Source organism: Ciconia boyciana, chromosome 33 (genome assembly GCF_034638445.1).
Source record: "Ciconia boyciana chromosome 33, ASM3463844v1, whole genome shotgun sequence".
Classification (NCBI taxonomy): Eukaryota; Metazoa; Chordata; class Aves; order Ciconiiformes; family Ciconiidae; genus Ciconia; species Ciconia boyciana.
Window position 1 is genome coordinate 1,256,619 of NC_132966.1, and position 9,815 is coordinate 1,266,433.

At 65.3% G+C, this 9,815-nt stretch overlaps 1 protein-coding gene across 1 annotated transcript in view; it reads left to right on the plus strand.

Moving 5' to 3' along the window:
- CAPNS1 (calpain small subunit 1) overlaps positions 1 to 8,247 on the plus strand; it is a 91,630-nt gene extending 83,383 nt beyond the window's left edge. Inside the window, 9 exon segments of the mRNA XM_072848795.1 lie at positions 3,539 to 3,627; positions 4,728 to 4,785; positions 5,050 to 5,114; positions 5,219 to 5,287; positions 5,948 to 6,008; positions 6,011 to 6,025; positions 6,796 to 6,912; positions 7,015 to 7,073; positions 8,070 to 8,247. Of these exon segments, the coding sequence (XP_072704896.1) occupies positions 4,731 to 4,785; positions 5,050 to 5,114; positions 5,219 to 5,287; positions 5,948 to 6,008; positions 6,011 to 6,025; positions 6,796 to 6,912; positions 7,015 to 7,073; positions 8,070 to 8,096 (468 nt within the window). The 5' untranslated portion in view covers positions 3,539 to 3,627; positions 4,728 to 4,730 and the 3' untranslated portion in view covers positions 8,097 to 8,247.
- Positions 8,248 to 9,815: the final 1,568 nt, after the last annotated feature.

Genomic DNA, 9,815 nt, shown 5'->3' on the forward strand with positions numbered 1-9,815 from the left:
TGATTACTCTTGGGAGGAGTGAGCCAGTGCCAAGCCCCCCCCCCCCGTTTTTTTTGGGGGTCGTTCACACTGGAACCTACTGACTACACTTGGAGGAGGAGGGGTTTACGCCAGAGCCCCTTTCCCAAGCCTGTTCCTGAGCCGTTAACTCTGGAAACTACTGATTACCCCCGGGGGCGGTACGGAAAACTGGTTTATACTGGTTTGGTGGATTCTCCAGCGGCTGCTAGTGGGGTTGAGGGGACACCCCCCCCCCCCAAAAAAAAAAAAGGGACCCAGGTGTCCGGGAGGTGCTCCCGCCCCCCCCCCCCCGCAGTAGCAATAACGTCCCCTCCCCGCGATCGTGTGAGTGGCTTTAATGTCCCTCCCCCCGTGTCCCCCCGCCCCCCCGCTGCCGCATGGTCCCCCGGACCCGCTTCTGCCACCAATAAACACCTTTGTACGTCCCACGGCTCCGGGGGACCCCAAAACTGGGGGGGACCCCAAAGCTGGGGGGGTGGGAGGACCCCGAAGTTGAGGAGGGACCCCAAAGTTGGAGGGGTTGGGGGACCCCAAAGTTGGGGGGGACATGGGGGGTGACCCCAAAGATGGGGGACCCCAAAGATTGGGGGGACCCGGGGGGTGTGGGGGACCCCGAAGCTGGGGAGGGACCCCAAAGTTGGGGGCACGGGGGGTGTGGGGGACCCCAAAGTTGGGGAGGGACCCCAAAACTGGGGGGGACATCGAAGCTGAGGGGGCATGGGGGAGTGGGGGGGACCCCAAAGTTGGGGGGACCCCAAAGCTGGGGGATGGGGGGACCCCGAAGTTGAAGAGGGGACCCCAAAGTTGGGGGGGGTTGGGGGACCCCAAAGATGGGGGGACCGGGGGGGTGTGGGGGGACCCCGAAGCTGGGGAGGGGACCCCAAAGATTGGGGGCCTGGGGAGGGGACCCCAAAACTGGGGAGGACAGGGGGGACCCAAAAGATGGGGGGGGACCCCGAAGCTGCGGGGGGACCTGGGGGGAGCGTGGGGTCCCTGTGAGGGCCCTGGGATGCGGGGGGACAGGGGGACCCCACGGCTGGGTCGTGGGGGGACACGACACGGGGGGACCTCGGGGGTGGGCGGGGCCGGGGCCTCTGGGGACCCCGGGGGGACGGGGGAGGGGGGACACCGGCTTGTTCCGGCGCGCTACTGTGGCGTCACACGCGCGACCGGATGGGCGGTGCCCCCTTCCCTCTGGATGGACACGCCCCCAACGGCTGCTTGGCTTCGTCCCGCCCCCTTCCCGCGGGCGCCGCGCTGCTTGACCCCGCCCCTGCGGCGCCATGCTCCGCCCCCGCAGCGCCATGCTCCGCCCCCGCGGCGCCATGCCCCGCCCCCGCGGCGCCTTGCCACGCCCCCACGGCGCTATGCACCGCCCCCGCGGGGCTGTGCCCCGCCCCCGTGGGGCCATGCCCCGCCCCGCGGCGCTGTGCCCCGCCCCCGGGGCCATGCCCCGCCCCGCGGCGCTGTGCCCCGCCCCCGCGGCGCCCCCGGACGCGCCGCCCCCTGGGCGGGTCCCGCAGTCGCTCCCGACCGCCGCCGCCGCAGGGCCCGCAGGTACCGGGCCCCTCCCGGAGCCCCCGGGCCCCCGGGGCTCCCCGGTCCTTCCCCCTGCAACGGCTCCGTGACTCAGCCCCGGCCCCGCCCGGTTCCGGAAATCCCCGGAGCCGGGAGGGGCTGGGTCCCCCACCGCGGAGGGGTCTATAGGGGCTGGGGAGATCCATAGGGGCCGGGGGGTCTACAGGGGCTGGGGGGATCTATAGGGCCCGGGGGTATCCTTAGTGGCCCGGGAGGATCCATAGGGCCCAGGGAGGATCGATAGGGCCCGGGGGGGTCTATAGAGCTGGGGGATCCATAGGGGCGTGGGGGGATCCATAGGGGCCCGAGGGGTGTCTATAGGGCCTGAGGCGGCTCCACAGCGATGGGGAGAGGGTCTGTAGGGTCCCGGGTGTCCATAGGGGCCATGGGTGTCTATAGGACGCGGGGGGCTCTGTAGTGCTGGGTGGGGGTGCAGGACGTTATCTATAGGGGCTGGGGTTCTGTAGGCTCTGGAGTGCTCTATAGGGTCTATAGAACCTGTCAGGCTCCCACGCTGTTGGGGGGCCTGTGGGTCCTGGGGAGAGCCTATAGAAAATGGGAGCCTGTAGGGTCTGGGGGTGTCTATAGGCTCTAGGGGTGTCTATAGGGCCCAGGGAGGATGGGGGGGTGTCTGTAGGGCCTGGGCGGGGCTATAGGCTCTGGAGGAGCCTATAGTGCTGCGTGACGTCACCTAACGCTGCTCTCTCTTTTTCTTCCAGTGTCTCCCAGTGCTCCCAGTAACCTCCAGTGCCCCCCCAGCGCTCCCAGTAACCCCCAGTACCCTCCTCCGGCGCTCCCAGTACCCCCCCAGTGCCCCCCCAGCGCTCCCAGTAACCCCCAGTACCCCCCTCCGGCGCTCCCAGTAACCCCCCGGTGCTCCCCCAGTGCTCCCAGTAACCCCCAGTGCTCCCAGTGCCCCCTTGGTGGGGACCATGTTCCTGGTGAAGGGGCTGCTGGGGGGGCAGGGGCAGGGGGGCGGGGGGCTCCCCAGGGGCATCGGCTCGGTGCTGGGGGGCTGCTGAGCGGGGGGCGGGGGCGGCGCCGGGGGGCCATGGGGGTCCTGGGGCGTCATCAGCGCCATCAGGTGAGGGGACACTGGGGACGCGGGGGGACGCGGCGTGGGGGGGCACTGGGGACGTGGGGTGGGGGGGACATGGGAGATGTGGGGTTGGGGGGCACGGGGGACATTGGGGACGTGGGGTTGGGGGGACACTGGGGGCATGGGGGGGACATTGGGGACGTGGAGTTGGGGGGACACTGGGGACATGGGGGACATTGGGGACATGGAGTTGGGGGGACATGGGGGACATGGGGACACTGGGGACATGGGGGGGACATTGGGGACGTGGGGTTGGGGGACATGGGGGACATTGGGGACATGGGGAGACATTGGGGACATGGAGTTGGGGGGACACTGGGGACATGGGGGGACATGGAGGGACATTGGGGACATGGAATTGGGGGACACTGGGGACATGGGAGGACATTGGGGACATGGGGAGGCATTGGGGACACGGGGGACACTGGGGACATGGGAGGACATTGGGGACGTGGGGTGGGGGGACACGGGGAAGGGATTGGGGGACATTGGGGACATGGGGGACATTGGGGACGTGGGGTGGGGGGACACGGGGTTGGGGGGACACAGGGGGACATGGCGGACACTGGGGACACGGCGTTGGGGGACACGAGTTCGGGGCATTGGGGACACGGGGACATTGGGGACGTGGGGTTGGGGTGACACCGGGGCCGGGTCCCCCGGGTGCTCTGACCCCCGACTCCCCCGCAGCGAAGCGGCCGCCCAGTATAACCCCGAGCCCCCAGTAAGTGACCTCTGACCCCCCCGGGTTTCGGGGTCCCCCACCCCGGGGACCCCATCCCCACGGCGGGGTCCCCCCGGGTTTGGGGTGCCCTTGACCCCCCCCCCCGTGCCCCCCAGCCCCCCGCACCCACATCTCCACGGTGGACGCCAACGAGAGCGAGGAGGTGCGGCAGTTCCGGCGGCTCTTCGCCCAGCTCGCCGGGGACGTGAGTCACCGCTGGATCCCCCGGGATCCCCCGGGATCCTCCCGGGATCCCCACAAGTCCCGGGATCTTCCCGGGATCCCCCCAGGCCCCCGGGATCCCCCCCCAGCCCTCCAGGATCCCCCAATCCCCCCCCAGCCCCTCTACCCCCAGCGATCCCCTACTGGATCCCTCAGATCCCCCTGGATCCCCCTGGATCTCCCAGACCCCCGGGATCCTCCCGGGATCCCCCCAAGCCTCTGGGATCCTCTCGACCCCCCAGGACCCCCCAGCCCTCCAGGATCCCCCCACAGCCCCCGACCCCTCTGCCCCCAGGGATCCCCTACTGCACCCCTCGGATCTCCCAGATCCCCAGGATCCTCCGGGAGCACCCCCAGCCCCCCACGATCCCCAGACCCTACTAGATCCCCCAGATCCCCTGGATCCCCCAGATCCCCCCCCGCCCCGATCCTCCCCAGCCTCCCAGGACTCCCCTGACCCCCAGGATCCCCCAACCCCCTGGGGTCCCCAGATCCTACTGGATCCCTCAGACTCCCCTGGATCCCCCAGATCCCTCTGGATCCCCCCTCTGCTACCCGGGATCCCCCAAAGCCCCCAGGGTCCCCACCCCCCTCGCACCCCCAGCCCCCTGGGGATCCTCGCTGGATCCCCCCCGATCCCCAGACCCTGCGGGATCCCCTGGATCCCCGAATCCCCCCCGCCCTCCTGCACCCCCAGCACCCAACCCCCAGTGGGTCACTGGATCCCCGGGATCCCCCCCGGGATCCCAGAGCCCCCAATCACTGGGGGCGGACACGTGACCCCGGGGGGTGACCCCGGGGCAGGGGTTTTGGGGGGCAGCACCCTAGGGTGGGGGTTGGGGGGCACCCCAGGGTGGGGGTCTGGGTGGGGGCGGCACCCCGGGGGGGCACCCCAGGGGGGGACCCCAGGGTGGAGGGAACCCCAGGGCAGGGGTCGGGGGCACCCCAAGGTGGGGGTCTGGGGGGGCACCCTGGAGCAGGGGTCTGGGGGGGGCACCCCAGGGTGGGGGCCCCTGGGGCAGGGGTTTGGGGGGGCACCCCAGGGTGGGGGCACCCCGGGCCCCCCACGCCCGTCTCTGGCAGGACATGGAGGTGAGTCCCACCGAGCTCATGAACATCCTCAACAAAGTCGTCACCCGCCGTGAGTGCCCCCCAAAAACGGGGGGGTGACACCCGGGGGGAGGTGACACCTTGGGGGGTGACACCCTGGGGGGCCCTGGGACCCCCAAATCACCAGGGCTGGGAAAAGGGGGAGAAAGGGAGCACAACCCTATAGCAGCCACTAGAGAATCCCCACGGGGGGGCACCCCAAAACATTCCCATTTTGCTGAAAACTTTGGGAGGGCAATTTGGGGGTGGGGAGGGCGGGAATCCGGGGGCCCCCAAAATCATCTCCCCCCCCCAGATCCCGACCTGAAGACGGACGGCTTTGGCCTCGACACTTGCCGCAGCATGGTGGCCGTGATGGACGTATCCTTTTTTTTTTTTTTGGGGGGTGTGTGTTAATTTTTGGGGTGCAGGGAGTTTGGGGGGGTCCCCATTGCCCCCCAAAATCTCCTTGACCACCCCCCCAGAGCGACACGACGGGGAAACTCGGCTTCGAGGAGTTCAAGTACCTGTGGAACAACATCAAGAAGTGGCAGGTGAGGGGGGGGCACCCCCAAATCGGGGGGCACCCCAAAATCGGGGGGGGGACCCCCTCAAATCCTCCCCCCAAAATGTGAGGGGGGGCTATAAGGAACCTGCCTGAGCACCCCAAAATGTGGGGGTGTAGGGGAAATGGGGACCCTCCTCCCTGAGCCCCAAATCTTGGGGAGTTGTAGGAGAAGTGGGGCCCCCCCCCCCCCAAGGGGGACCCCTAAATTTAGGGGGGGGGGGGGGATAAGGGCCCTGCCGGGACCCCCAAAATGTTGGGGGGGTGTTGGGAAAATGGGGTGTCCCCCCCCAAATGCTGGGAGGGGGCAGCGTGGCTCTGTGGGGACCCCCAAATGGGGGGGAGAGCATGGGGGGACCCCCAATTCTGGGGAGAGCGTTGAAACCCCCCAAATTTGGAATGAGGGGGTGACAAGGACCCCTGGGGACCCCAAAATTGGGGGGGCACAAGGACCCCCGGGGGACCCCAAAATTGGGGGGGCACAAGGACCCTGGGGACCCCAAAATTGGGGAGGGGGGCAGTGTGGAGGCAATGGGGTCCCCTAATCTTGGGGCAGGGGAGGAGTCGGGGGACACGGGGGGTGGGGGGTGCAAATTGGGGGGGGATATGGGGTACAGGGGGCCCCCAAAACTGCTGTGTCCCCCCCCAGTGCATCTACAAGCAGTTCGACACCGACTGCTCGGGCACTATCGGGGTGCAGGAGCTGCCGGGGCCTTCGAGGCCGCAGGTTTGGGGTGCAGGGAATTTGGGGGGCATTGGGGGCTGGGGGGGTCGAGGGATTTGGGGGCCCCAGGGGAATTTGGGGGGTGGGAGTATTTGGGGGTATCAGGGGATTTTGGGGGTCTGGGGAGTTTGGGGGGCAGGAATATTTGGGGGTGTCAGGGGAATTTGGGGGGCCCCATATTTGGGGGGCAGGAGTATTTGGGGGTTGGGGGAATTTGGGGGTCTGGGGAGTTTGGGGGGCCCAGAGTATTTGGGGTGTCGGGGTGTTTTGGGGTTCGAGGGAATTTGGGGGCCCAGTGTATTTGGGGGGCAGGAGTATTTGGGGGCTCTGGGGAATTTGGGGGTTCGGGGAATTTGGGGGGGCCCATGATATTTGGGGGCAGGAGTATTTGGGGGTGTCAGGGGAATTTGGGGGCCCAGAGTATTTGGGGGGGCAGGAGTATTTGGGGTGTCAGGGGAATTTGGGGGGGCCCAGAGTATTTGGGGGGCCAGGAGTATTTGGGGGTGTCAGGGGAATTTGGGGGGGCCCAGAGTATTTGGGGGGGCAGGAGTATTTGGGGTGCTGGGGAAATTTGGGGGACCCCAGGATATTTGGGGTGCCGGGATATTGGGGGGGTCAGGGTATTTTGGGGAGTATTTGGGGGGTCCAGGGTTTTGGAGGGGGCGGTGGGGACATTGTGGGGCCGTGGGGCCATTTTGGGGAGCTGCGGGGTGTTTTGGGGTGCAGGTTTTTGGGGTCAAAGGTCATGTGTTGGCACCCCCCCCCCCCCCCAGGTTTCCGGCTGCCGCCCCCGCTTTGGGGGGTCCTGGGCCGTCGCTACGGCGACGAGAGGGGGAACCTCGATTTCGACAACTTCATCAGCTGCCTCGTGCGCCTCGACGCCATGTTCCGTAAGGGGGGACCCCAAAATTTTGGGGGGGACAGGACTGCGGGGGGGTGGCAGGGTGATGACCCCGCTTTTGGGGTCCCCCTGCTTTTGGGGCTCCCCCCAGGTGCCTTCAAGTCGCTGGACCGGGACGGGAGCGGGCAGATCCGCGTCAGCCTCCAGGAGGTGGGGTTTTGGGGTGCCCCCCCCCCAGGGGTGGTTTTGGGGTCCCCTGGTCCTTTTTGGGGTCCCCAAGAGCTGGGGGTCCCACAGGGGTGGGGGAAGGAGGTGGCCCCCAAACCCGCCCTGGCTCTGCCCCTCCAGGCCCTATATCCCTGTAGAGCACCCCAAGCCCTTATAGAGCACCCCAATTTTCTATGGAGTGCCCCGGTCCCTATAGAGCACCCCCAAATCCTCGCAGAGCCCCTATATCCCCATGAAGCCCCCCCCCAAATGCCTATAGGTCACCATTAATGGTTTTGGGACCCCCCCAATCCCTGTAAGGCCCCCAAATCCCTATAAGGCCCCCAAATCCCTGTAAGGTCCCCCAAAATCCCTATAAGGTCCCCCAAAACCCTATAAGCCCCCCAATCCCTATAAGACCCCCCATCCCTATAAGGCCCCCAAATCCCTATAAAGTTCCCCAAAACCCTATAAGGCCCCCCCATGTGATGCCTATAGGGGGTCCCCAAATCTCCACAGAGCACCCCAGCTCCCTATAGAGCACCCAACACCCCTATAGCGCAGCAGAGCCCCCCCCCAATCCCTCTAGAGCCCTCTCAAATCCATATAGGGGGGCCCTGATCCCTATGGGAACTCCCCCTACATCCCTTTAGGGTGACCCCAGTCCTATAGGGGACTCCTTTGGGGTGCTCCCGGTCGCTATAGGGACCCCCTAAATCCCTTTAGGGTGACCCCAATCCTATAGGGGACTCCTTTGGGGTGCTGCCGGTCGCTATAGGGACCCCCTAAATCCCTTTAGGGTGACCCCAATCCTATAGGGGGCTCCTTTGGGGTGCTCCTGGTCGCTATAGGGACCCCCTAAATCCCTGTAGGGTGACCCCAAAGCCTCCAGGGACCCCTTAAATCCCCCTGGGGTGGCCCCCAGCCCCCCTGTAGCCCCTACGGCCCCCTATAGCCCCTATAGAGCCCCTATAGCCCCCCGGTGCCTTCTCTCCGCAGTGGCTGCAGCTCACCATGTATTCCTGAGGCGCCCGCGTTTTTGGGGGCCCCGCACCCCACGGCCGCACCCACGACCGCACCCACGGCCGCACCCATGGCCGCACCCCTGCGCTATAGGGGCCCAGCCCCCCCCCCCCCCGTCTGCTCCCCTCGCCCAGAGTAAAGGTCACCCAGCCCCGCCCGGCGCCTTCGCCTTTTTTTTGGGGGGGGGGAAGTATAGGGCTATAGGGGGTACAGGGATATAGGCGGGGGTACAGGGATACAGGTGCTATGGGGAGCTATAGGGGTATAGGGGTATGGGTGCTACGGGGGGTATGAGTGCTATAGGGGTATAGGGATACAGGTGCTATGGGGGGCTATAGGGGTATAGGGATATGGGTGCTATAGGGGTATAGGGATGCGGGGGCTATAGGGTATGGGTGCTATAGGGGCTACAGGGTATGGGTGGTACGGGGGGTATGGGTGCTATAGGGGGTATAGGGATACGGGTGCTATGGGGGCTATAGGGGCTACAGGGGTATGGGTGGCACGGGGGCATGGGTGCTATAGGGGTATAGGGATACAGGTGCTATGGGGGCTATAGGGGTATAGGGCTATGGGTGCTATAGGGGTACAGGGATATAGGTGCTACGGGGAGCTATAGGGGCTATAGTGGTATGGGTGCTATAGGGGCTACAGGGGTATGGGTGGTACGGGGGACTGTAGCGGGCATAGGGGTATGGGTGCTGTAGGGGATATAGGCGGTATAGGAGTATGGGTACTATAGAGAGTATAAGAGTACGGTGCTACGGGGGGCTATAGGGAGTATAGGGGTATGGGTGCTGTGGGGAGTATAGAGCTATGGGTGCTACAAGGGGCTGTAGGAGCTATAGGGTTATGGCTACTATAGGGGGTATAGGGGTATAAAGGGTATAGGGGTATGGGTGCTATAGGGAGTAAAAGAGTACGGTAGTATGGGGCGCCTATAGGGGCTATAGGGGCATGGGTGCTATGGGCGGTATAGGGGCACAGGTGGTACGGGGGGGCTATAGGGAGTATAGGGATATGGGTGCTACAGGGGACTATAGGGGTATGAGTGCTATGGGGGTATAGGGCACGGCAGTATGGGGGCTATAGAGGGTATAGGGGTACAGGTGCTATGAGGGGCTATAGGGGTATAGGGATACGAGTGCTATGGGGGCTGTAGGGGTATGGGTACTATAGGGGTATAGGGATACGGGGGGCTATGGGGGACTATAGGAGTTATAGGGGTATGGGTGCTATGGGGGCTATAGGGGTACAGGTGCTATAGGGGTATTAGGGGTATGGGTGCTACGGGGCCTATAGGTGCTATAGGGGGTATAGGGATACGAGTGCTATGGGGGCTGTAGGGAGTATGGTAGTACAGGGCGCTATAGGGGGTATAGGGGTATGGGTGCTATGGGGGCTATAGGACTTATAGGGGTATGGGTGCTATGGGGGACTATAGGACTTACTTATAGGGGTATGGGTGCTCGGGGGCTATAGGGAGCCATAGGGGGTATGTGTGCTACAGACGTTATAAGGGTATGGGTGCTAGGGGGGCTATAGGGAGCTATAGGGGGTACGGGTGCTTGAGGGGCTATAGGAGGTGCTATAGAGAGCTATAGGGGGTATGGGGGTGTGGCTGATACAGAGAGCTGTAAGGATAGGAAGCTATAGCAGGTATGGGTCCTATAGTGGGTATAGGGATATGGGTGTTATAGGGGGGTATAAGGAGTATAGTGG